At 55.8% G+C, this 26091-nt stretch overlaps 1 protein-coding gene across 2 annotated transcripts in view; it reads left to right on the forward strand.

Moving 5' to 3' along the window:
* The window catches only part of PIK3R3 (phosphoinositide-3-kinase regulatory subunit 3), a 79792-nt gene that overhangs the window by 11442 nt on the left and 42259 nt on the right, over positions 1-26091 (forward strand). For both annotated transcript variants that reach the window (XM_061451353.1, XM_061451351.1), the window contains exons 5-7: positions 2483-2614; positions 5241-5442; positions 5835-5920. In XM_061451353.1, coding sequence (XP_061307337.1) covers positions 2483-2614; positions 5241-5442; positions 5835-5920 — 420 coding nt within the window. The remainder of the gene's footprint in view (positions 1-2482; positions 2615-5240; positions 5443-5834; positions 5921-26091) is intronic.

The raw sequence follows: 26091 nt of genomic DNA on the forward strand, positions 1-26091 counted from the left end.
AGGAGGATGGGGGCAATGGGCTAATGGCTATTTCTAGCCAAGGTGCCGAGGAAAATGGTACCATCAGCAATCAGTCCCTGTCTCCCCGTGGTCTCCCCATCACGTCTCTCTCTGGATGCAAAGATGTTTTTGAGTCTTGCTTTGAAACTGGCTGAGCCTTCCCTTTGAACACTCCCCCAAGCCCATGCCTAATGATGCAAATGAGCTAATTAGGCCGTGGTGGAGCCCAGGGCTGATCGCCTGGGGCCAATGCCCAGCAGCGGCCCCTTCCCTGTGCAGGAACAGCTTGCGGCTGCTCTTCCCAATCCATGCCAGCCTCCTTAAGGCAAGTGACAGATCCCCGCAGAAACCTCCGTGTCAGGCAGGGCAGAGCAGCCGGGCTTGCCCTGGGTGAGAAGGGGTTTGGGGTTTGCACTCTGCTGATGGAGCAGCTCTCTTCAATGCAGCTGCTTGCCCAAGCAATGAGATGCTGAAACCCCATCCAGCACCATCGCTGGGTTTCAGCTGTGCACTGTAGGGTTTCAGCCCAAAACGGGGGTTGGAGCATCCTGTGGTATCCCCAACCCGGCTCTCCTTCCCCTGCCCAGCCGGAGCCAACCTGCCAGCTCACTTTTCCAGGGCATGTACTAGCAAAAATGGGGAATTGGCCCATAAATCCCAATAGAAATAATCCTTTCAGCCAAAAAGGTCCAGAAGCATGGCTGGCTGGGAGATGGGAGCATCTGCATAGACCAGAGTGGGCCTGGGCTGCAGCAGGCGAGCACTGCCACAGCCCTGCCCCAGCTTGAGGATCCTGGGGGCAGATTGGTCCATGGAGTGATGCTGTGACAGCGGGGGATGCCAGGAAGGCAGCATCCGCCTTTGCCTCGGGTCATGTTTGACCACTCTGGATAGCTGCCCGCCCCAGCACAGTGGCATCTGTCTCGGGCACAGCTCCCAGCAAGCTGGGTGCTTGCTCCTGGAAATGAGGTAGCGTCTCCAACGGCTGGGTTAAAGGCTTCTTTTCGGGCATTGGTCAATCTGTTTTCTCTCTGGTCTCCAAGCCAAATGGCAGGCACTAGCCATAAGGGACCCACCATGGCTTCTTGTCCCTGAGCAGACAGAGGAGGAGGCAGGCAGGCTCCTGGTCCATGGTGGAGATGCCCTATGGAGGGGAGTTCAAGGCCAAGGTGCCCCAAATCAGCCTTTGCTGTGAGCTGCGGAGCTGCTCCCCAGCCCAGCGAGGTATACCCTAGGAAATAGCTTTTCCCTGCTCTTTTGGGTTTATCACCCCAAAAGGGAGCACAGCCGCATGTGGTCAGCTGAAATGGTTGGAGGCTCAAGATGGAGCATCTCCCAGGATGGCACCAACTTCAGTAAAGCTGAGTCTGGGGGTGAAGATACAAAGAGAGGAGGGGAAGGGGCCTCAGAGCAGGGCAAGCCAAACATCTCAATCACAACGCACCTGGCCATTTGGGGCCTGACACCTCATCAGTAAGAAAGTGCAAAATCTGTTCTTTTTTCAATATTCTAACTCAGAAGAAGTGAGAAATTCGGTTTCTCCAAATGAGCCATTTCAAACAATCCCAAATATCTTGGGCTTTCTATTTTCCCACTAATCCCCCCAAGATTTCTCCTATGAGGAGAATTTCAAAACATTGCACATGACTCCAGTTCGAATCAAAGCCAGATTTTGAAACCTCCAGATCTCTGCTGCAAAAGGGACCATCACCCTCCAGGCAGCCACCTCCTGGCCTGACCACGCTGAGAGACCTCCAAGACAAACGCATGAGGCAATACCAAAGGATGCTGAAAGGGCTCTTCCCCCTGGACCCTGGTGAAGCAATGCCCTCATTCCAGCCCGGCCATGGCGCTCAGACAGACGCATCCCACTCTTTGCCTCCTGCTGGACCCTGGGACATGTCTGCTTGGAGCACTGACCCTGTCCCAAGCCCAGGTCCCTGTTCCCTGAAGCTCCTTCACCAGGGCAGCTGCCTTTCGGAGCCAGGATAATAGCTGTTGGTTGGGCATTTTGGCCTTGCTGGAGGTAATGTGGGCCTTTAGCAACATGCATTGCCTGGGGAGCATAACCCTGGTACATGGATGCATTTTCCAAGAAGTTCCTCCAGGGCTGGCCTTGGCACATGGTGCCTGGTCCTGATGGCCAGAGGTTGCCTTAGGGCAGCTGCTCAGTCCATTCCATGGGTGCTATCCTTCAGTGGGACCACGGTGGAATGGCAAAAGCCCCTTGTATAGCTGGATGTATAGCTCACACAAAATGGAGATGCTGCCTCATGCTTTCACATGGGACTCTGGGCCAGTGGAAACTGGGACAGGAATATTTGCTGGGGGTGCTGGCAGTGAAATCACAGGCTGCCATTCCTGGGAAAGGTTGGAATGTGTGGCGAAATCAGCACCCATGTCCAGAGGAAAGCTCGCAGGGATGGAAGAGCTCTGAGGAGCAGCACCACGGGCTAAGGGCTCCTGCTGTGTCTCCCTGCAGATGCCTCAGCTGTGGACATGGACCTGTATGAGGCCCAGACACTGGCAGAGGCCCTAAAGTGGTACCTCCAGGAGCTTCCATCACCCCTGATCCCTCCGGCTCTCTACAGCGACTTGATTCTCGTGGCTCAAGGTAAGCACAGCCCGGCTAACCCTGTGCCTGCAATGTTTGTGTGGCTAAAGATGCTTTGTGAAGCATCTTTCCCAACGCACCTCCAGAATGGCTCCTCACCCCGTCCCCTGCTTGATGCTGCACTAAAGATCACTGGGAGCATCCCCTGTGCCGGAGCAGCACTGCAGCTTTTGGGAGAAAGGGGAGCCCTGCAGGCAGCTTCTCCCTCAGTGCAGCATGGTGCAGCGCCCGGAGCAGGAGGTGCTGCCTGCCCGGCCGGGTGGCTGCCAAGGCTGGGTGATGCTGGCCCCAGAAGAAAGCGTTATTATAATAGTTTGGCTCTGCTTCCCGGGAATTTTTTGCTGTAATCGTGTTAACTCTTGGCTTTATATGGGCATAGAAAATTCCCTGCTTTTTCAGCTCAGCGCTGTCAGGAAGTGCCTGTAGGTCCCCAGCCCCTGTGTAAATGTACCAGACTGACAAGGGTTTGGGTTTATTTCACCTTGTATTTTCAAAAAAGCAGGCAGGGCTGGTACCCACACCAGCAGAGTCCATGCTCCATCCTAACAAGGAGCCTGGACCACAACCCATTTCAAATGCATCCTCGCAGAGCTGCTCAGCATCTTCTTGTCCAAGGCCCTGTGGGCATCACCAAGCAAACACAAAGCCCTTGCCCGCCATGTTCGCTAGGACCTGAACCCCTTGCCACCTTCAAACCAGCTCTCATCATTGGTCACTGCAGTATCCTCCATCCTCACATACCACCTCCCCATGCACAGATCATATTCTTGGCTGCCTTAAGAAGCTAGGCATGGCCTTTTCCTACTATGTGGGAAAATGTCACAGGCTCTTCATGGCCTCCAGTGAGGCAGGAGGGATATATGGAAAAGAAAAGGGATAACTCACACCCTGTCCTCCCTGCCCTGCACAGAAACACAGAGCCAGGAGAAATACTCCCGGGGCCGATGGCACTGAGAAGCTGCCTTCCCCTCACCAGTCAAGAGGAGAAATCAAAGGCTGCCTCCCTTCCAAGGATAAAAACGCAATTAGGAAGCAATTAGCTGGGTTGCCTCGTTAAGTGACTTCAAAGGAAAGCGCCTTTCCCTGCAGCCTGTGCTGGAGTGCAAGGAACGGGTGCAGGGGGAGGAGGAGGGGGCAGAACAGAGGCGAAACCGATGGGGATTTCAGTGGGGCTTTAGGGAGAAAATAGAAGCACAAGTCTGTCAGGAGATGGTGCTGGGGGCTGGCAGCCTGCCCTGCAGCCAGACTCCTCCTGCCCCGCTCCAGGCTGCGGGCTGACCACCTGCAAAAGGAGATGGAAAACATCCCCACATTCCCCATTTGGATGTGGACTTTCCCCCTACAGCATCCCCAGGGTACAAAAAGCAGCCAATCGGGGTAGGGGTGGCCTGAAGCAAAGCCAAACATCCCCATAGGAGCTGAGCTGCTCGTTGGATATGGAGGCACACGAGCGCCCCATCACCATCCCAGCTGGGCTGCAGACCAGCTTTGAAGGGGATCACAATCCCCGGCAGACCTGGTGCACCCCGGCCTCAAGGATGGATGCCGGGAGCTGGCTGGGCATCAGCCAAGCCTCAGCCCTGGTGCAAAGAGCCATGAGGAGCTGAGTCAGCCCCAGCCGAGCCGGGCTTTGAAGCTGGCTGAGAGCAATGCAGCCCTGGGGACCTCCCTGTCCCCCGCAGATGAAAGGGCCAGGCCAAGGCAGGGATGGAGGATGGAGCTGCAGAGCAGCTGCTTCCCATGCCCAGGGCAGGACCGCGATCCTAGGCCACTGAGCTCACAGCTCACAAGACAGGGGAGCCCCGGCCAAGGCTGTCAGAGGGCACTGGGAATGTGGGGGGATGCTGGTGGGAACACTGCAGGGCTGAGGGCTGCTCGGGGCAGCTGGGACAGAGGTTCTGGCAGCACCTCTGTGGTGTGCAACACCATTAGGTGCCTGCTTTTATTCACATGGGCAATTCAAGAGTCAGCCCTCCCTGCTGCTGCATCTCGGGATGTGAGACCACACTGGGAGGGATGCAGGGGCTGCTGTCAACCCAAATGTAGCTTTTTTCCCCCTAAAACCCCTTTTCCCTCCCAGTTTGCTTTTACTGCAGGGGAGGGCTGGGCCTCTAGATCTGGGAGATCTTCCTGCTGGTGCCTATTTCCCCACCTCTGCTTTGCTCTGCCTTTCCCATGGCAGGGTTTTTGCTGTTCTCTGTTGGAGCAGCAGTGAGGGGTGTTTAGGTTCAGCCCCTGCCAGGTGAGCAGCTTAGCTCCCCATGCTCCCTCCCTGGTTGTGCTGAGAGAGAGAATGTGCCGAAGTCACCCTTCACTGATCTGGAGTGGTGTCAGTGGGTAAATGGGGCTGGCAGCCTACAGCAAGAAGTGGCTGATACCTTCAGGGCATCACCTGCATGGGCTCTTCACTCCCTTTGGTACCCATGTGTCTCACAGCCTGTCTGTGGGGAGGGATGGGCTGCAAACCATAGTAATGGTTTTGAGGGGCGAGGTTGAGGTCAGGGTTTTGGGGTGCAGAGACCTGCCACATCACATGTGCTGGTAAGCACCAGTCTCCCATGAGAGGCAAGAGGATGCCCCAGCCTCCCGACCTGACCTTTCTCCTTCTGTTTCCCCTTCATTGCAGAGACCCCGGGCCTGGAGGAGTGTGGCCAGCGAGCCAGAGCCCTGCTGGCCCCCCCGGCGCTGCCGCAGCCCCAGGCACTGCTCCTGCGCCAGCTCCTCTGCCACTTCTGCCACCTCTGCCAGGGCACGCAGCGGAGCCGCCCCTCGCCCCGGCTCCTCGGGGAGCAGTTTGGGGAGCTGCTCCTTCGCCCCGCGGCAGGCAGGTGAGGTGCCCCTCCATGCATGGGATGGGATGGACAGGAGAAGGGTGCCCATAGCCAGGCACCAAACCAAGCTGGTTGTGCTTGGTGAGAGCCCACAAGCGGCTCAGCCCTGAGTTTTCCAAAGGGGGAGGCCAGAGCTGGGAGCCCCCATCTCTGATGTGTGATGCTCTGCCGTAGAATGGTTAGGGTTGGAAAGGACCTTAAGCCATCCCATCTCTTCTTTGCCCAGTGACCAGGCCTGATGGCACACATGGGACTGGGATGAGCAGCATTGCTCCAGTCCCACAGGAGATCCATGGGGGTGGCTGGCTCCTGTCCCAGAGGTGTGGGGGTCTCTGTTGGGGGTGAGCTGCTGCCACCCTCACAGATCCACCCCTTTCTTCTCCCCACAGCACTGAGGTGGGCCCTGAGCTCCGTGCAAGGATCCTTGAGTCCCTCATCATGGCCAGCGAGGCAGTGGAGGTAACAGCAGCCCCTGGTAAGAGATGCGCCAGAGGGAGTGAATTCTGGGGAGGTGATGGCAACAGATCTGTCCTGGTGACCAGTGCAGCGACAGCAAGGTGTTTACTATCTCTGCAGTGGTGGCTGTGCCCATTTCCCTTCCTCCTTTCTCCTCAGAGAAACTGGGTTTGGGGCATTTCTTTGCAGCCCTCTGAAGGTTTGCAGCTGTCTTCTTGCTTAATATCAATATTGCTGCTCTTCGATCTCAGTGTGGTACAAGCAGGTCCCAGTGCCCCATTCTGGGGGCTCGGTAGGTGCGGATGCTCTCGGGTGCTGTGTGGTTTGTTTCAGTGAGCAGGGGTCTGGCTGAAGCCTGGGAGGAAAAACATACCAACACAGCCATAAAATGGCAGGATGGTGCTTGCTCAGGATCAAATCAGGGTTTGGGATTTTTGACTTGTGTCTGGTTTTCACGCGCACAGAACCACACTGTGTCCATTGACGTGCTGCTGCTTCCCCATGGGGCACCCCAAAGGAGGGGATGGGGATGGGTCCTTGTTCCTCACCTCTTCATGCATGGGAAAGGAGCCAGGGTTGTGTGTTCTGTTGCAGATGTTAATGATTCCATGCAGCCTTGCCCTGCTGCACTGCAGTTCTACCCTTTTTATAACCAACACCAGTTTGCTCCAGTACCAATTCTGCTCTGGTGGTTGAAGTTCCAGCCTTCTGCTGGCCACCTTTTTCTGCCATGTCCCTCTTGCTTGGTGACATCTCATGTCCCATCAGTGTCCAAAGACACAGCACATGCCCCTTGTGCCCTCTGCAGCACCCCAGGGATGGGAGGCAAGTTGTCCATTCAGGCAGGGATGGAGAATAGGGTAGGGAAGGGTGCTCAGTGGAACACAAACAAGAAGCCTTGAGGACCACAGAGATCATCCCTGCGGGATCCCATCTCTAGGCAGCCACTGAGATCTGTCTGTGTGTCTGCACCAGCTGCCCAGAACCCTGGGAGGCAAAACTACTTCCAGCCCTCCTGCTCAGAGATATGTCAACGCTGGCCGCAGTGAAGCCTGTCTGTCTGTGATGTATCTGGGTCCCTGTCATCACCCTGCCTCCCTGAGGGGTGGCCAGGCCAGGCAGGATTACAACTCTTAATATTCCTCGTAAATCAGCCCTTTCAGACCTGTCATCTTATTTATTGCTCTCCCACGAGTTTGTCAAGATCCATATGCCTCTTCCACCCGCTGATCCAGATGTTGGGCAGCTGCAGCCTGGCAGTCCCTGGGGTCACTGCTGCCATCACTAGACCCTGCACTGTCATCCATTGCCACCACCCCAAACAGAGCAGAGGGGTTGGGCAGCATCCTGTGGTCCTTATCCCCTTTCTGGATCAAAATCTCCCCCACTGGGCACCCCACAAGTGCGGGGCAGGGGACAGAGCACTTGGACCTGCTGTTTCGCTGTGGGACTTTGGACAAGTCGTGCCACCTCCCTTCTCTTCATACCTCAAAGCAGGGATATTATTACTTGGCTGTCATCACATTAGGATGTTGGGAAGCTTAATTAAATGCCTGCAAAGAGTTTCTGAGAGATGTGGATGAAAGGGGGCTATATATAAAGCGCAAAGAATTATTATTAGCGGTGGGGTCAGTGCCCCGGCCCTGCTCCCATCGCCCTGGCCCCGCTCCCTTGCGTCCCAGCACCGTGGTTATTTCTGTGCGTGTGTGGAGTTGTGGCTTTATAATTATACATGTAAAATAGCTATAAATACCCTGCAATAACACACACGGCGGGTGTGTGCACATGGCACAGGAATAGGAGTCGGTAGCTGACACGGAGGAAACCGTGACTCAGGCATAAATATACCTTGTGTGAGAGGGCAGATGGGGGGTTTAGGGGGCTTCTTGGGGGCTGCAGGGACAGTGGCCACCGTGGCAGTGAGGGTCATGCTTTGGGTGACTTCCGAAGCTGGCTGCTAAGCCCAGGGAGGCTCCTGCAGGGTTGGGGTCCCACCTCTCCCATGTGTCCTGGGGCCGATGGTGAAGGGTTGGATGTGAAATCAATAGGGAATAGAGATGTAAATTACGAAATCTGGTTCCTGGAGGGGCTTCCTAGTGGGAATTTGCTGTTGTTGAGTTTGTGGCATCCCTTCTCCTCTTGGGGGGTCTCTGCAGCTGCTCATGTTCAGGCTGTGAAGTGGAATGGCATGGGAAGGGGCTGTGATGGCTCACGAATGCTCTTCCTAGCGATAACCGGATGCAGCATTGGGGTCATACTGGGGGCACTGGTTTGCACTGGTCCATGCACCGGTTTGAATGAGGCCATGCCATGGATCCTTGGCAAAGACGGGATGGAGCCTGAGGCCGACTGACCACATCCAGACCACCTTGCTGTGCCCTCCAGCAAGCCCCTGGTGCTGGGGCATGGGGACATCCCACAGCCCTGGGGGGACCTGGGGGGACACACTGCCCACAGCAGGACCCCAGGGCTGGGGAAGGCTGTTTTCCAAGCGGGATGAGGGGGCAGGGGAAGGTGAAGGGAAGAAGTGATGCAAATACCAGCTCAGCTGAAGGAAGATGACTTCATCTCCTTTTCCTCTCCTGATGCTATTTATAGGCACTTTAATTTACTCCCCTTTGCTTTATTATCTCTCCAGCAAGCCGTTAGCCCTCAGATAGCAGGATGTCTTTACTCACCACGCAGCATAGAAACTGGAATAAAAAACCCCACCAACCAACACCCCACCAGAAAACCCCCACAAAGTGGGGGCAGGATGCAGGGAAAGGCATCAGAGAGCTGGGGGCAGGAGCATCACTGTCCTGTGGCACAGGGTTCTGGAGAAAATTAGAGGATTTTGGCTCCTTTCAGGGAAAAGAATGAGAATTTGGAAAGGGAGATGCCCCCTTCTCCTTCAGAGCAGTGGATGGAGGGGACAGGACCAGCGGTGCTGGGTTCCCCTACTCACTCCAGGATGGGTACCACTGCTTTTCTGAACCCTATGGAGGCAGGCACCCCCTTCTCCCCTGGACTCCTGCTTTATATAGGGCAGTAGTATAATTCCAGCAGGCGGGAATCAGGCTCCAGCACCCAACCAAACGCCTTGAAAATACCTTCCCAAAGAGCAGGTGCCATGGGGAAACTGAGGCACAGCCTCAGTAGCTCCAAAATCAAGCCCCATGCAGGGTCAGTCCCTAGATGCTTAGCATTGAGCTAGCACCCTGCACCCCAGTGCTCCACAGGGATGAAGGCCACAGGGCTGTGGCAGTGCTGCTGATGGGTGACAACCCATGACATCTTATGAGCACTTCCCAGCCTGAGCCTTAAGCAGGCACCTCTGTGACAGCAGCACCACGGCACAGAGCTGCACTGTTAAACCAGATTAGAAGTATCTGGCTTTGAAGTTTTTAATTAACTTTGCTCCTGATTGCTTTCTTCTGAATCCAAGGGAAAAGCCCATCTCTTGCTCTCCCTGTCTCATGTGTTGTGGTGGAGGTTGCAGCCTTGGATGTGCAAGGCATCAGGAGGGGTCAGACATGGGATGCTGGGGGCCATGTCCAGGTGTTCCCATGCCTGCATGGGAGCATCCCCCTGCTTGGCCTGACACATCGGGTCCTCTGGTACAGCGGGGTGCCTCTGGTTTGCATTACCCCTTGGTGTTTCATTGCCGATAGGGAGCCGATGAGTGTTAAAAACAGCCTGGGAAGAAACCCAACCAAACCCCACTGCGTGGAGAGCAGCATGGGGAGGCTGTGACCAAGCGATCCCCTGTGCCTGGTTCTGCCCCCCCCTAATCTGTAAATAACACAGAGAAAACAAGTTGACACTGGGGAAGGGGGGCTGGAAGGGTGAAGGAAAGAGAGCCAGAGCCTAGCTAGAGACGCGACATCGGGAGAGCAGCTAAAAATAACAGATCCCCAAAGGCACAGGAAGGAACATGACAGGGATCTGCACTCCTCCCACCCCAGAAGAAGGACTTGTGCCTCCCCAGCTGCTCTGGCCATGATACAGCCCAGCCCGGTGGTGAATCCAGACAGGGAAAAGCCTCCAGGACAGGCAGCAGAGCGGAGCAGGAAGCGATGCTCCCACCCGCAGCGGAGGATGGGGTCCCCCAAGCACCCCAGCTGGGAGGCAGCTGCTGCCTGACCCACTTGCAGGCAGTGGGATGCTGCTGGAGACCCCAGGGGTGATGCCTCGCAGCTAATTTTAGCCTGTGTTCAATTAATCATGGGGCGGGAGGGATCGTGGCAAGCCCAGCCGCTGCCTGACCCCTGCTCACTGCAGGAGGGCTTGGAGAGCACGGCTGGGGTGAGCATCCACCCTTTGGTTTGGGCTGAGGAACCAGGAGTAACCCTGTGCCGCGTTCCCCTTCTCCAGATGGTTTTAAGGGACCGCCCCTGAATATCCCATGTCAGCCTAGGGATAAAGGAGTAGGAGGCTTCTCTCAGCATCTCCTCATGCCTCAGTTTCCCCTCCTGGCTGGCAGAGGTGGTTTTGCCAATGGGGTTTCTTGGGTTGACTACTGCTTTGGGCAGGCATCCTCTTGGTGTTCCAGGGATCTGGGATGCTTCCATATGGTTAGGAGTGGAAACATCCAGCAAGGAGTGTTACAGACACATGTCCCAGTGGCACCCCCTTTTTCCTGGGGGTCACCAGCTTTGGCCCTTTCCCATCCCCAAGCTCTCCATGTTGGGCATGCCCAGGCCAGGGCAAAGCTGGGCAGGAGCAAAACTGCATTGCTTGGAGATGAGGAAGAACCCCAGCAATGCCATGGGGATACAGGGTGACAGTCTTGTGGTCCCTTCTCTCCCCATAGCAATCACAGCCCTGCTTCACCGGTCCCAGTGTTGAAAGCATGGCACAGTCCAGCCCTCCCCGTGACAGCGGGAACAGCTCCCGACGGAAACACAGCTCGGCTAGGATTGAAACCCTTTTCCTCCCTGTGCTGCCTGGCCAGGGCTGATAACAGGCTGGATAACCCCTAGCATTGTGTGTGCCGCCAGTCCATGACCCGCCAGGAGTTTCACTGCCGGAGAGGAAGCGCTGCTGCTCGGCCAGCCGGGATTCAGAGGGAGCCTTTATGTGTGCTGGTGATGGGATGCTGGGGTGGTCCTGCTGTCCGGGCAGCCTTCCCTTCTTTCTGCATGGGAAGTTTGGGGATGACTCCATCAGATCCTCACTGGTGCAAGCCCAGGTTGCTGTGCCAGGATGCACCAGCCAGATCCTGGCTCTGTGTGTGGCCATGCAAGCTGCTGTCCCGGAAACCCTGGTGGTCCAGGGAGGTTGTCTGGCCCTTTGGTTTTGCAGGGCTCTCCGGATGGGGCTTTGCAGTGGAGATGTCCCTTTCTGCTCCAGAGGGCAGATCCCAGAGCTTGGGTTGGCTGAGCAAACCCTCCCCATCCTGGATGGAGCCACCAGGTTTGCTGTCACAACCCAGCCAAACTGCAGGAGCGTGTGTGCCAGCACACGTGTCCTCCCGGCTCCTGCCCTCAGTCACTGTCTGGAATGGAGTCACTCTTCCTACTGCAGTGACTCTGGCTAAACACCACCAGTGGCTTCCCAAAAGGAGATGGGAGGGTGACAAAGCACCGGTCACACCACCAGCCACAGCAGGTTTTCCAGCCTGGCACCAAAGCCAGGAGCATCCTCTGGTGTGCAGCAGCATTTCTGTCCCCTGCAGCCTGCCTGGGAGCGGATGGGCAGCAGCATGACACCTTGCTGCCCTTTTAGTCAGGAGGTGCTGGAAAAGGGCAATGCTGCCATGGGAAATTCCATGCTGGAGCACGTGGGCTAAAGGGGAGCTGATCCCTCCATGATCCCAGGGCACCCCTGGGCCCTTCATCCCTTGAGAGCATCCCAGCTCTGCTCCGATGGGGTGGGAGGGGGCAGGCTGCCTGCACACACATGAGCAGCTCCGGGGAAAGGCAGGATCTGTGCTTCCAGGAGGGGAAATGAGTCATGGGAGGACAGCAGGGCTGAGTGTGGGACTGGGGTGAGTGGTGGCTGCTGTCTGGGAGGTCAGGCAGGAATGCTCTTACAGGCCTCGCCTGGCTTTACAATCTATTAACGTCACTTTGCCGCTCCAGTCGAGAGCCGCACAGGCAGCAGGAAGGTTCGGGCATGGCTCGGATCAGAGCAGGATTTCAATTACAGTAATCAAAGGTGACACAGATAAGAAACCCCTGGTCTATGAAGCCGCGACAGCTGTCCTCTGGCTCAAACCAGCACCCATCCAGAGCGGCTCCATCAAAATCACTGAAGTGGTACCACGGTAAAATTGGATTGCGAATCTATTTTCATCTGCTGGGCTGGAAAATGTTTTCCCTGTGTTCTCTGGGGAAGAAAGACACCTTCTCAGGGGAGCAGCAAGGGAGGAAGGTGCCAGGCATGGAAGACATTGTCCCCAGCAAAGGCACTGATGGCTGCTTGTGGGTGATGGAGGCAGCAGGAGGAACAGCGGGAATGTTGGAGCATTGTGGTTGTGCCTCCTGCTTTCCCCTCTCTCTGAGTGGTCCCATGGGGATGCTTGTGGCTGAAGCAGGGATGCACTCAGCTTGGTGACAGGGTCCCTGAAGGGATGGTCCCTCTAAGCCCCACCATAGCCAGAGCATCCCAGGCTGAAGAAAGCCTGGGGAGAGCATCAGGATGTTGGAGGGGAAGAAGAGCCCTGGAGGGCCAGAAGCTGGTACCCTCCTGTCTCATCCTTGCAAGTGCCTGACTTGGTCCTGTTAAGAAGTGCCACAGGCACGCCTTGAGTGGGTCACCTGATAACTGTGCCAGCAGAATCCATGTGGGAGCATGGGATGAACATGCCTGGAATGTGCCCACCCTTCCCACTGGCTGGGGAGGATGCTCACAGTGAGAAACCCAGGGAAAGCTGCCTCCTGCTGCCGCCTCTGCCATCCCTTGAGCCTGTCCCTGGTTGTCATGGTCAAACTCCAACACCGCTTTTGTCTCTCAGGTCTGGGGTTGAAATCGTTTGGATGCACACTGATGCACCGGCTGAGATCCCCTACCTGCTTCTTCCTACCCCTTTACCCCTTCGGGCTCCCACCCCAGCTCCTCACCACCACCCCATGGACCCATGAGTGACCACCACCACCACCACCAAAGTCTCGCTGGACCCTGGATGCAGCCCATCCATGGGGGCACCCCCGGGTCCTGTGCACAAGGGGCCTTTTCTGCCCCTGCCCCAGCTCAGCAGGAGCCAGCCAAAACACAGTGGCTCTTTCTGTGCCCACTGGCCCCGCTCCAGCCTGGCTGAGCGTCAACCACCGGCCACGGCGTGTCCTCCCCTTGGGGAGCGTGAGCCCTGTGCCGAACAGTGGGGGTTTGTGCGGGGCGGCAGGGCTGAATGGCAGGTCTGTGTGGCCAGGGAGGGAAGCGAGCCGCTTGCCTCATCTGTTTACCTGGAAGTGGAGATCGTGGCCAGGCCCGGCTGCCGAGCTGCGGGCGCTTTCATGCTGGAGCTAACAGGATGGGGAGTGCCGTGCTGCACCTGTTCCCGAGCTGCCTGCAGGATGCGGGCTGGGACATGGTGGTGTTTCTCTCCCTCGATGTGATCGCATGGTGCTGGACTCTCTTGCTTGCTGCAGTGGGAAACACACAGCCTAGGTAGGGATGTGGGGATGAGGATGGGTGATGGGCTCAAGCTTAAACAGGGGAAGTTCAGGTTAAATGTAAGGAGGAAGCTCTTTGCTGTAAGGGTGGTGAGGCACTGGAATGGGTTGCCCAAGGAAGCTGTGAATGCTCCATCCCTGACAGTGTTCAGGGCCAGGTTGGACAGAGCCTTGGGTAACATGGTTTAGTGTGAGGTGTCCCTGCCCATGGTAGCGGGGTTGGACGCAGACAATCTTAAGGTCCTTTCCAACCCAAACCATTCTGTGATTCTATGGGGCCCAGGCCATCAGAGGTGGGTGGTACTGCTGGTCATCCTCTGCCCTGCAGCATCACTGTGCCCCAAGGCTCTTACAATTTGTGTCCCCATGCCATCTGGGTCCCCATCCTGGCTGCATGGCCCCACACCGCCCATGGGTCTCCATTGCTTGTGTTGTGGCCCTGGCCTGTCAGGGTCCATCTTGACTGCCTGTCCCCCTACTGTCAGCAGTGCCCTTGGGAGAGCCAGGGCTGATAGCCACACACAAGCTGCTGGGGAGGTAAAGGGGACAACAGCATCTTCGTCAGCATCTGGATGTACACGGATTAATGAAGCTGGTTCACTGTCCCCAGGGTTCAGGTTGCCTTATCTGTGTGTATCTGTTCCTACCCAGCTGCTGCTGGAGCTACTGCTGATGCTGCAGAGCTAATCCCAGAAGGTGCCATGACCTGCTCCTGCCCCCAGGCAGGCTGATGCTGGAGATAACCAGACTCTAGGGCAGCAGTGCAAGGAGTTTGGGGTTCTCAGTCTCCGGCAGTACTACACACAGGGTTGGGAGGCAGGCACTGGCATTGCCTCTTATCCTGACCTCAAGGCTTGGTGACCTTCCAGTTCTCTCTCTGTGTCTGCTCAGTTCACCTCCATTCATTCTTCAGCAGAAGAAGTCACTGCCTTATGGCCAGGGCTTAGGAACTAAGAGCTTTGGGAGCTCATGGCCATGTTTTGTGGTCACTGAGCAGATTTCTCCAAGTTTTGGGTACTTCAGGCATCTGGGGAGGAGTGCAGTTGGTGAAGGAGCTGGGGTACCCACAGAGGCTGGCATCTCACCAAGCAGCTTAGGACTGTATTGTTCCCTGGAGACATGGGGCTGTGCCCAGACCACTCGACCTCATGCAGCATCTTTGCTGAGCATCCTCGCTCTTACCAAGTACCCAGAGGACCCGTAAGTCCTGGCTGCCTGTCCTCGGTGCTGTCAGCAGTGTCCTCTCACTGGCCTCTAGCACTCCTAATTTCTCCATCCCAATTTAGTCTTTCATGCCCTAGGAGGAGTATCCAGGGCTGTGCTTCGGCACCACCCCAAATTTCCGACCTGGCGTGCACAGTGCCATGGCAGCGCCTTTATTTTTCCAGCTGCTTCCCTGTTTTCTTTGCAACCGGGCTCTTTTGCCGGGTGATGGTGATCATGGGGCTTATTTGAGGAGGGCTTAGCATGCTGCTGAGCAGGCAGCTCACAGCGTGATGCCCACACCCTCATGGTGACCTGCCCTGTCTCTCACCCTACATCTCGTATGGCTCCAACCCTGTCTGGATGTGGCACAGAGGGAAAATCATCTCACCTGGGCTTTGGAGAGACTGTTCCACTCTGCTCACCCCAAAGTCACTTGGGGATCTCAAAGCCTCCCATCTCCATACTGTGGCTCTGTGTGCCACAGACATGGACTGCCCAGACTGATGTCCCAGAGGTCACCAACACCGGTGCCTCTGACTCCCAGCCCATGGCTTCTCCAGAGCATCTCTCCTGTCACTTTCCAGTGCTGCTACATTGGGATTTAAACCTATGGGGAAGGTGGCCTGGAGAGGGCTTTGCAAGAAGGCAGGGAGAAGGATGGCAAAGGAAGTAACCCAGGGGAAAGAGCAGGGTTAGGAGAGCACAAGCCCCCAGGACCCCTGTGTGAATGGGGTTTAGTGGGGCCAAAACTCCCAGTAACAGTGGTTTGGTGACTTAAAAAGCACCAGTCCAAGCTTGTACTGTCCCAGACAGCCTCTCTGGGCCATTGTGGGAGCAGTCATGCCATCGAATGGCTGCACGTTTCTGAGGGAAGCTCTGCTCCACAGCCCCTGACAGCTGTTTCTGCAAAAGCCTTAAACAGAAACATCTGGAATGTTTCAGAATGAGAAACCTGAGCGTTTTGGGGTTCAGAACATTTCCAAAGATCCAAGACAAATTCACAAGCCATCAGGCTTAACCTGAATGTAGTCTTTTCAGCCAACAGCCCTCATCCAAGTAGTTTCCTCTCAGCTTTTAGTAGGATTAGAACTGCAGTGTCCTGCGCTGGCAGGCATCCCTGCGCGCTGAGCACATCCAGCCCTTGCAACCCCTTCACGCTGGCCCCAGAGTCCATCCTGGCATCCCGATGCTGCTGCCATCACTTCCAATTTAGACCTTCTCATAGCAGAGACCGATATAGCAGCACTTTGCAGGACAGGGAGCTGGCGCCGGTGCTCTGCGTTTCCCACTCGCCAAGGCCGAGGAGCTTGAATTACTTCTTTCCAAGAAGGGTGGATTTGGTTTGCAGAAAGATAAGGGCTGGGGAGCAGTTGTTCCGCTCTGCTGAGCCTTCTGCCATCTGGAACAGCTTTTGGTTTCCTTCTGGATGCTTCTTCTATGGCCTGCATCAGCAGGGCTGGGAGAGGGATGAGGGTATTGCTTGGACACCTGAGGAGAGGAAGGGTGAGTGAATGGAGCTGGGGACACGTGAGTCTGTCCCTGTGTGCCCTCTTTGCGGGGGAGAGGGTAGGGTGAAAATCAGCCTGGGCAAGTGGAGAGCTGCTGTAGGGAAGGGTTTGGAACAAACCCTGCTGTGCTGGTCGTGGAAGGCCCCCATCAGCCCTGCCATGGGCTGCTGCCTGCCTGTCCGTGAGCTCCTGTAGCTGCCCAAGGGTGGGTAAACCCTTGTCTTCTCCATCCTCCCTCTTTCCCTCCTGGGGAGAAAGGTAAAAGCAACAGCAGGGATGGACTGCCCATGGTCTGAAGTGGGAAGAGCTTTCTTCCCAAAGCAGCCTAGCCTCAGTCTTCAGGTGAGGTCTCCAGTGTCTAGTAAGGGGTTGTGCTCCTGCAGTACTTTGTCCACAGGGAGGCCATAAAAAGCATTTCCCAGTGCTCTCACTGCCTGTTCCCATGGAGGCTGGGGCAGAACTGGGTATTTTGGGCACAGTGCTTCTTCCAACTGGAAAAGACCCCCCCATAACTCTGCCAAGGGGTGGATGTCAGCTCCCACGGCCCTGCATGGCTCCGAGCTGGTCACCCCTGTGCCATCTGTAAAGGTCCCCTTTGTCCCCACTGGTTGCTCAGTGACTCCGCACCAACCATTTCCTATGTGGTGGCTCTGATTTGGTGTCCCCAAGGCTGACACCCGGCCTGGGACCACGCTGCCACTGCCCAGGCAGCCTACAGCATCCTCAGCATCCAGCACTTGAAACCACAACCTCTCGGTGAGCATCCTCCCTGGAGAGGCCGCTCTCTGCAATTAATCCCGGCACGGTTTATGCTAACGACTCTCCCCACTTTAAATTATAAATGGCCCTTGGCATGTGTGCACACAAACACACGTGCACGCACAGAGCTCCTTTAAGGCCATCATTAGCTGTAATTAGCGGGATCTGTCACTCATCTTTGGCAGTTAACGATGAGCCCTGAGTCAGAGGAATCCGGCGGCAGATAAAATAAACATGATTTCAAACAGTTTGGAAATAACAAGCCCTCATTAATCAGACAAGCCCCAAAGGGAAGCACTTGGAATAGTGGCGGCTTCTTTGCCACTGCCGAGAGTGGTGCTGGGTGGGCTCTGTGCCGGCCTCTTCCTCCCCGCATCGCCTCTCCAGCAGGAGCAGGAGGCAGGATGCTTGCTCGCTTGGCTGACTTCGTGGCAGGGCTGAGGTGTCAGAGGCAGCTTGAGCAAGAGGCCTGAAAACTGTCAAAACCCACCCAAAAGGGCTCCTGCACGGCTCTTATCTGGGTGAAAGCAGCCAGATTCTGCAAGGATCTGGCCCCAAGATGTAGGGCAATGCCAGTGCAGGGGCTCAGTTCTGGGTAGAGATGAAGCAACTCTGGGGCAGCACATCCTATGGCCACTGCTCATCCCAAGACATGAAAGGCTCCATGCTAAGGGAGCTTGGAAGGGAGCAACATCAGGATCTGGCCATATGGGTCAGAGCAGGATGCTGAGGAAGGGGCTGTTACAAGGGATGTTTCCTAGGGAGCCAGAGAAGCTGGGGAAGTTTCTAGCTGTCACAGCTGCTGCTAAATCACAGCAAATAGGAGGGGAATGGGACACACAAGGCTGGATTATATTACAAAGGAGCAGTCCATCATGGGGTATTTAAAATAATCCGCTTAGATGCACAGTAGCAGATTTGGAGTGCTAAGGGAATTGAAGGCACTGTGGCTTTGCAAGGCTGGATCAGATCTAGTTAAGACGCCACTTAGAACAGCACATCCCGTTCTTCCATGCTGCCCCAGGGACAGGCCCATGGCACCTACAGCCCCTGCAAGGCCATCCCAAGGCACCCAAGGTGACACTGGCCTTGTCTAATGGGTGACAATGTCCTGTGGCACCTTCCTGGGGCAGGTGGCAGGTTTGGGTTGTGCCAGCCCAGAGCATGGTGCCATGGGCCGGATTAGGCATAAAGCAGAAGATTCCCATGAGGATCCAAGCCTGCAGAGGGGCAAAAGAGATGTAACTGGTGCTTGGGGTCCAGGGGATGCTGGTGGCTGTGCTGCGTGGCACAACACCTCGGAGCAGGGGATGCTCAGGAGGGAACTATACTCAGGCTACCAAGGGATAGGAACCTCCTCTAAGGGAGAAGGTGGCAATTGCAGCTCAGACAGGGCTGGGGACCTGGTGTGGGGTGCCTGCAGGCTGGGATGGGGTGTTGCAGGGGATTGCATGGGGCTCTTAGTACCTCCTTTGGTGGGGAGATAGAGCTGGGGATGATCCAAGGATGGGTGGTCTGGATGCCAGCCAGGCTGCTCTGCCCCTGAGTGGCCTTGCAAGCCCCACATCATGGCTGGTGGCTGCAGAAGAGGGTGGCTCCTAATGCTGGGTCCTCTGCTGGGGTCTGGGGTCAGCCTGGGGTCTGTGTGGCTAGGATCTGAGCATCCCTGAGCATCCTCACACTGCCAGGCTGAAAGCCCAGCTGCATGGAAACCATAGAATCATAGAATAGTTACGGTTGGAAAGGACCTTTAGATCATCTAGTTCCAACCTCCCTGCCATGGGCAAGGACACCTGACACTAAACCATGTCACCCAAGGCCTTGTCCAACCTGGCCTTGAACACTGCCAGGGATGGAGCATTCACAACCTCCCTGGGTAACCCATTCCAGTGCCTCACCACCCTTACAGGAAAGAATTTCCTTCTTATATCCAATCTAAACTTCCCCTGTTTAAGTTTTAACCCGTTACCCCTTGTCCTGTCACTACAGTCCCTAATGAAGAGTCCCTCCCCAGCATCCCTAAAGCCCCCCTTCAGATACTGGAAGGCTGCTATGAGGTCGCCACGCAGCCTTCTCTTCTCCAGGCTGAACAGCCCTACGTTTCTCAACCAGCTTAGCCCAAGAGAGGGATGTCACCCCAGAACCTTCATCCCGGGCACACATCCCCCCAGAAGAGCATCCTTCCAAGAGCAGACACTTTCCACCCTGCTGCTCTGACCCACAGTGACCCTGCAGAGCCAGACCCAGCAGCAGCCTCCTGGAGCAGCATTGCTCACCTGATGTGACCCCATCATGGAGCTGGACATCATGCTGCCCATCCACTTGCTCCCAGGGAGGGCAGAGCACAGGAACATGCCCACAGAATCCACAGCCACATGTCAGATTAGGCTACAGGGCCACCTGCCCCTCTCCTCACGCCCTCTGTCCCCCCCAGCCCCACTGCAGGGAAGCACTCAAAGCGAGAGCTCACTCCTGCAGGTTTAAACATTGTCCCCAGCTCCCCTGAGCATTAATCCAAGGGAGGATTAAGGTTAACAAGATCCTGAAGCCACCCAGCAACTCATGCCTCCCGGGATGCACCACTCTGTCCTGGCCCCAGAGAGGGCACGGGGCCTTGCTGTACCCCTGGGGCTTTCTGCTGTCCCCCCCAAACCCTCCATCCTTTCCCCTGCCAGCGTGCATCTCAGTGGGGTTGTGCAGCCCATGTTCTTCTCTCCCCAAATTGGGTTTCACAGGCTATCCCTGGAGCTTTGCAGGCTTTCAAGACTCTGTGAGCATCTTCCCCCTGGTCCCTGCAAGCCCTGGGGTGGAACAAGGGCAGGTATTAGCTTCTCCCCCCCACCTCTCCCCTGTCCCCTGGGTGCTGTGCTCCAGGTCACTCACTCCTAGATAACTCTGGGCTCATGATGACTAGTTTAAATGCATGAAAAATACCTTAATCTCTGGTAAACCCCATTTCTGCCTGCCTCATGTTCCCAGTAAGAACCTCTCATGCTGGCCATAATCCCAGTGAGAGGTCATCTGAGCACACTTCAGCCCTGGGGACAAGGGACCCTCTCCAGGGCATACACGAGCTCCTGGGGCCAGCATGTGGGTGCTGGTTAGCCTTGCCCAGGGAGTCCTCTGTCACCTGCAGGGGATGGTGGGGACAGGTCCCCCAGGGATGCTCTTGCCATAAGGAGGGATGGCCAGGGCAGGGAGGGTCGCAGGAGGAGCTGTCACCCTCCCTCTCCTGCCTTAATGCCACCTCCTGAATAAGGGTTTCAGAAAGACCCAGGTAACTGTTACCTATTTTTATATGGTTACCATAATTATTTCTGCTTTGGGTCCCTATATGACTCACAGTAAGCCCCAGCCTCCCAGTCCCCATCTCCCCCAACTCCACCCCACCCAGGTGGGCTCCCCAGGGCATGGAAGTGAAGGAACCCCTGGCTTGTGGGGTGAAAGAAGGCCCTGGCTCTGCCCCCAGCCCAATTTCCCCAACACCAAGAACTTCTGCTGCCTTCACCTGGCCTGACCTGCGGCCCCATGAGCTGTAATCCCTCTCCTGCTGCACCTGCAGGATCAGAGGCTGCCAGCACCAACCCCATCCTGGAGAAAAGGGCACCAGCAGGGTGGCAATAAACCCTAATGACACCCTGGGGAGAGGAGAAGGGTGACAGGCTCACCCCAAACTCTTGGGGCTTTAAATAGGCAAAAGGAACAATCCCTGTTTGCAGATGTGTTTTCTATATTTACAAGAAGCAAGGACAATGCTGGGAAAGAGACTGAGCTGAGCTTTTAACCAGGCAGATTACACTTAGCAGAAGTATTTATCTCTGCCTATAATCCACCTGCTACAAAGACTTGCTAACTCCTTCCCAGATTTTACTGGAAGGCTTGAACTCTTCCTGCAGAGGAGAGAGTTTAGGGCCAGGCTGGCTCTGGAGGGCTGTGTGGGTCATGGTCACACTCAATTTGCCAGTCCCACAGGCAGGAGAGGGGAAGGCCCCTCAGTCCCTAGGAGCTCAGTGCTGGTGGCTTCAAAATCAGAGCCTGTGCCAGAGCAAAAACTGGGACATTTGCAAGAAAAACAGGGGAAGTTCAGGTTAGATGTAAGGAGGAAGTTCTTTACTGTAAGGGTGGTGAGGCACTGGAATGGGTTGCCCAAGGAAGCTGTGAATGCTGTCCCTGGCAGTGTTCAAGGCCAGGTTGGACAGAGCCTTGGGTAACATGGTTTAGTGTGAGGTGTCCCTGCCCATGGCAGGGGGGTGGAACTGGACGATCTAAAGGTCTTTTCCAACCCAAACCATTCTGTGATTCTGTGATTAAAACTCACAGAGCAGAAGTTGAGCTCTGGAGCAGGCACCTGCAGGCACAGCCCCACTTGTTTTCAGCTGGATTCCTTGAAGAGCACAAAACATCCACAGCCAGTGCTGGGTGGCTGGGGCAGGCAGGGGGAGGCTGCTACAGGATACAGCCACACTTCCAGCACCCCTGGCTGGTGTCCCCTGGTTCCCCCATGCCAGAGCAGTCACATCCTCCATTGCCTGTGCTGCATCAGGCCCATCAGTCCTCAGACCACACTGATGCCTGCTGGTGGGCACTAGCACAGTGGCTGCATGCAAGCAGGATCCATCCTTTTACAAGTATTCCCTTGCAGGATACAGCCCTGCAAGCAGGATCCATCCCTTTACGTGTATTCCCTTGCAGGATACAACCTTGCAAGCAGGATCCATCCCTTTACGAGTATTCCCTTGCAGGATGCTTCACCTCCATGCCAGAAAGGGGAGAGGCAAAACTAGCCCCTGGCCCCTATGGCACCCCATGGCACAGTGATGCCCACCATTGCCAGAGGCTGCAGTGCCTCATTATGGGATGCCGGTGGGATGCTTTGGGACAGGGGGACATGGATGCAATGCGGGTGGACATCACGGTGTCAGGCAGCACGCAGCTCCGTGGCAGCCCACAGCTGGTGCAGTCTGACAGTGAAGACAGCCCAGCTGGGATAGGGGCCAGGAGAAGGGCTGGAGCAGCCACTGGCACTGGCTGGATCCCAGCTCTGCTCCACAGGGCCTGGCCCAAATGGCTGCCCACCCTCGGTCTCACCGAGCTCTCTTGCTAAGCTCCAAGTGCCAGGTCTGCAGGCTGAGCTGGGAAGGAAGCGTGAGCCGGGACAGCAGAGCCCAGGCTGGAACCTCCCCTGGCTTCTGGGAACGCGGCAGTATAGGAAACTTCCCTGCCGGCACGGCTGTGCTGGAGGGGACAACGTGTCCCCTTGGCCAGACCTCGCATGGTCCCTCTCCATCCGGCAGCACCTCCTAGGGCACGGAGGGTTGCACGGGTGACACAATGGCCACCACCATGCCACCACCACCGCCCCGGATCCTTGCACAAAGGCTGGAAGCAGGGCGCAGCAAGGGGGTTCCCAGGCTCTGCGTGACTTTGCTTTGCTGCTCAAGTGGTTTCTGCTGTGGTTGGGGCTTTCCCTGCAGTGGAACCAGTATGGGAGACTGGGGGGTCCCTGGGGCATCACAGCAGCTTCTACCCACTGATCCAGGGTTAATGTTTGCAGCATCGCCATTAAGCATTATGCTGGGTGGCAGAAAGCGCCTGGCAAGAGAGAATCCACCTCGGGTGTTTCTAAACTTGGCACTGGGACCTGCAGCCAGCAACAATGGGGCAGCCAGACAATGGACCTGGCTGCAACAGGACCCGTGGCTGCACCGACAGGGAGCACATTGACCCCCAGTGGGTCCCAGCCCCACCGAGAGGTTTGCTGCCCCTTGGGATGTGTCTTGTAGCAATGAGTTGATCTGGTTGTGGGGTCTCAGTGGGGACTGTATTCATAGGGCTGGGGTGGCAGGTGGGGTCCCCTCTGGTGATGTGCTTCTGACTCCTGCATGCCAGCATCCAGAAATCATCTGATATCCTATGTCAAAGGTGCCCCTAGTACCTTGAAGGCATCTAGGTAGGCTTCAAGGCCACCTTCTGCATTTACCCCCTGCGGTGGGTTTGCTCCACAAATGCCACCAGGTACATGAGGACAATCTGCAACCAGCTCCATGGTGGTATGGGGATTGTTGATGGAGAACAAGAAAGGGTGATTTGGTCATCAGATGTTTTGGGTAATGAAGATATGTCCTCTTGGGACTGTTGCCTTCCTAGCTGAAGCACAGGGGTCCTGTCTCTGCCACACTTCATTAGCTGCTGCCTGGCACAGGGCTGAGCAGTGGTGCACATGTGCAGCGGTGAGACCCTCCTGTCTTAACCCGCACAGTCTCTGAATATCAGAAGCTGTGGCTCTGCTCTGCCATCCTCTCCAGCTACTGGCTCCCCCAAAGCCCCTTCCCACGGGAAAAACCTCCTGAATTTCCTCTTGGAAACCAACAGCACTGCATGCTGTGGGAGTGGGAGGGAAAGAAGGGCCATTGCTGGACCACGGGTCAGAAGAGCCATCCAGGTTTCCTTCCTCACTTGCAGCCCTGAATTCACAGCGACCTAGCCCTGATGTGAGTGGAAAATAAGCCATCCCTAATCACGAGCTCCATGGCCTTACCAGAGCATCCTGTCCCTGCAGTAGCATCCCCCTTACAGCTCCTCTTCCCACACCCAGCCCTAGATGGGTGTTTTCCCAAGGCATCTGGCACACAGACGGGGAGGCTCTGACCAGAGGCAAACAGCTGTGTTTGGAGGCTATGAGGTGGGAAGCCACTCTGTGCCATCAGGACCTGTGCATGGAGAGCAGCAGGTTTGCAGGCAGGCTGGGCTATATCAGGAGGGGGTCCAGTGTGTGTGCACATCCGTGTGTGCATGTGTGTGTGTGTTACACACACCGAGGGGCCCACCCCTGTTTCACCACTTGTATTCCTCTCCTGCTGCCTCTCTAACAAGCAGCCCACTGAATTCCAATGCCTTCTCCAGTCAGCAGCAACCTCTGGGAAATGCTGCTCCCGTGGGCCAGAGGCCAGGACAGGCAGTGCTGTGGAGCAGCCCCCTTGCTCCCTTCCTCCAGCCTGCCGGGCAAGGGTCCAGCTTGGCTTCCGCAGCGCTTTCTGCAGGCAGGGCTGGTATGTTCACCACAAGCTATAGATGTCCTGGCTGCCGCTTACAGTAAATCTGAGTAAGTTGTTTTGGGCAGAGCATTTGAAGTCCCGCGGGCAGCAAACTGGCTGTATCCTACTGGCACAGTCATCTGCCGCAGGCGTCTCCCGTTTCCAGCGCGCCCTTTGGCTTTCCCAGCACTGATCCACCGCGCGTCAGCACCCGTCATCGGCATGAAGCTGCTTTCCCAGGGCTTTCCCCACCTTCCCGGTGGCAGACGGTGTCGCAGGGAGAGGAGCCGCGTCTGCTGTCACCCCCCTGCTTTGGCTCTGGGTGTGCTGGGAAGCCACTGAGGAAGGATGCTGGGGCTGACTTGGTCCCACAAACCACTGCTCAGCCCCCCTCTTGCTGCTTCTTTCTCCCGTTGCTGCCCTCCCATCAGTCTCCAGCGGAGGGACTGGAGGATTTTTCTGCTTTCTTGGGTGAATGTGAAATCTTTGCCCTTGTGGGGTCCAGCAGATGAACCTGAAATACGATCCTGAGGGCTCAGAAAAACTCTTCTGGTTAAGCCAGATCTTGACTTTTCCCTATGCTTGGAGATACCCATCCATTGAGAAGGCTGGAGCAGTCATCTTCACCCATGGCAGGGGAGGTTGGAACTAAATGATCTTAAGGTCCTTTCCAACCCTAACTATTCTGTGATTCTAAGTACAACTAAAACATTTCTTTGAGGGGTTAAGTGGGATTTACATGGTGAAGGTGCCTGCTCCAGCCTTCTCAATGGATGGGTATCTCCAAGCACAGGGAAAAGGCAGGATCTGGCTTAACCAGAAGAGTTTTTCTGAGCCCTCAGGATCATGTTTTGCATTTTATTCTCCCTTACCCACCAGGATGTTCTCCCTATCCCTCTTGCTAAATGAAAACCACTGAGGTTCTCATATCACCCATGTCACCAGTGACATTGAGGCTTGAGACTACAGGACTGTCCCCCATCTCACTTCACATTTCCACCCCAAGCTCAGGGGAAGGTGAGGTACACACTGGCGAGAGATTCAGCCCTGTCTCTTGAATGGCTAAGAAGCAGAAAGCAAGCAAGGCACTAAGTCGCCCAAGGACAGATCACCTCCCAGATGCTGACCCAGCAGCCTGGGGACATTGTCCCAGCACATGCCATTGACAGCTCAACCCTTCCCAGCACGGGAAAGGATGCACAACAGACACAGGCAAGGGATTTTCCAGGGTGGGAGCTTGCTCCTAGTCTGGTTTTTCAGGACCAGGCTGCAAGCTTGTGAATTGGAGCTATTTTTCAAGTTGGTTCCTGCAGTGGAAGTGATCAAATAGTTGTTTATATGCCTGTCTGGCCGAACGGCTCATGTTCCCAGAGCAGAAACTCACTGTCAAGGCTACTGGGATGTGGCTCCTCCGAGATCCTATGGCATGTTTTTAAGAGGAAGATGTTGGGGCCGCAGGTGCCTTTCCAAAGCAGAGCTGTGCCGCGGTCCAGGCACAATGCCGGCCAGTCTCTGGCCACGATTCATGCTGCTTTTCTTTCCATGGAGAATGAGGATGGAGGGCACGATTCTCCATGGGAAAGTCAGGGTCTCCCAGTGGCAGACTCCTCCAGCCCCCAAAGTCACAGTGACATGATGTTTCTATTCAGATCAACCTTTTTTTCAGGCATTTGGAACACTCTCTAATGTGTTTTTCTGTTTCTCTCTCCTTTGGGGTTGGAATTATTCTGGCTTTGTGCAAAAACCAACTCTGAATTGCTTGGGGAGTGGAAACCTCCCATTATACTTTTGAAAAATAATATTAATCTTCCCTCTCCTTTTATGAAGAGCTCTCTCCCCAGTGGCTCAGGACTGGAGGTAGGCATTTGATGTGGAAATAGCCCTTGCTGAAAGAGCCCTTTTGATGTTTGATTTTCACAGGGCCAACTCCAAGCCAACTATGGGGGGCACTGGGTGTCAGCAGGGCTGGGCCCCAAAGGGTACCCAGGAAGGACATGGGGCAAAGGGGAAGTACTCCCAGACCTTTATCCTGCCTGCCTGCTGTTCCTCTGAGCAACAGGCATTTCCAGGCTTTCAAAGACAATA

The sequence above is a fragment of the Pezoporus flaviventris genome, unplaced genomic scaffold, assembly GCF_033815535.1.
Source record: "Pezoporus flaviventris isolate CSIRO_AGI_PZ_B2104156 unplaced genomic scaffold, CSIRO_AGI_Pfla_v1 ptg000013l, whole genome shotgun sequence".
NCBI lineage: Eukaryota > Metazoa > Chordata > Aves > Psittaciformes > Psittacidae > Pezoporus > Pezoporus flaviventris.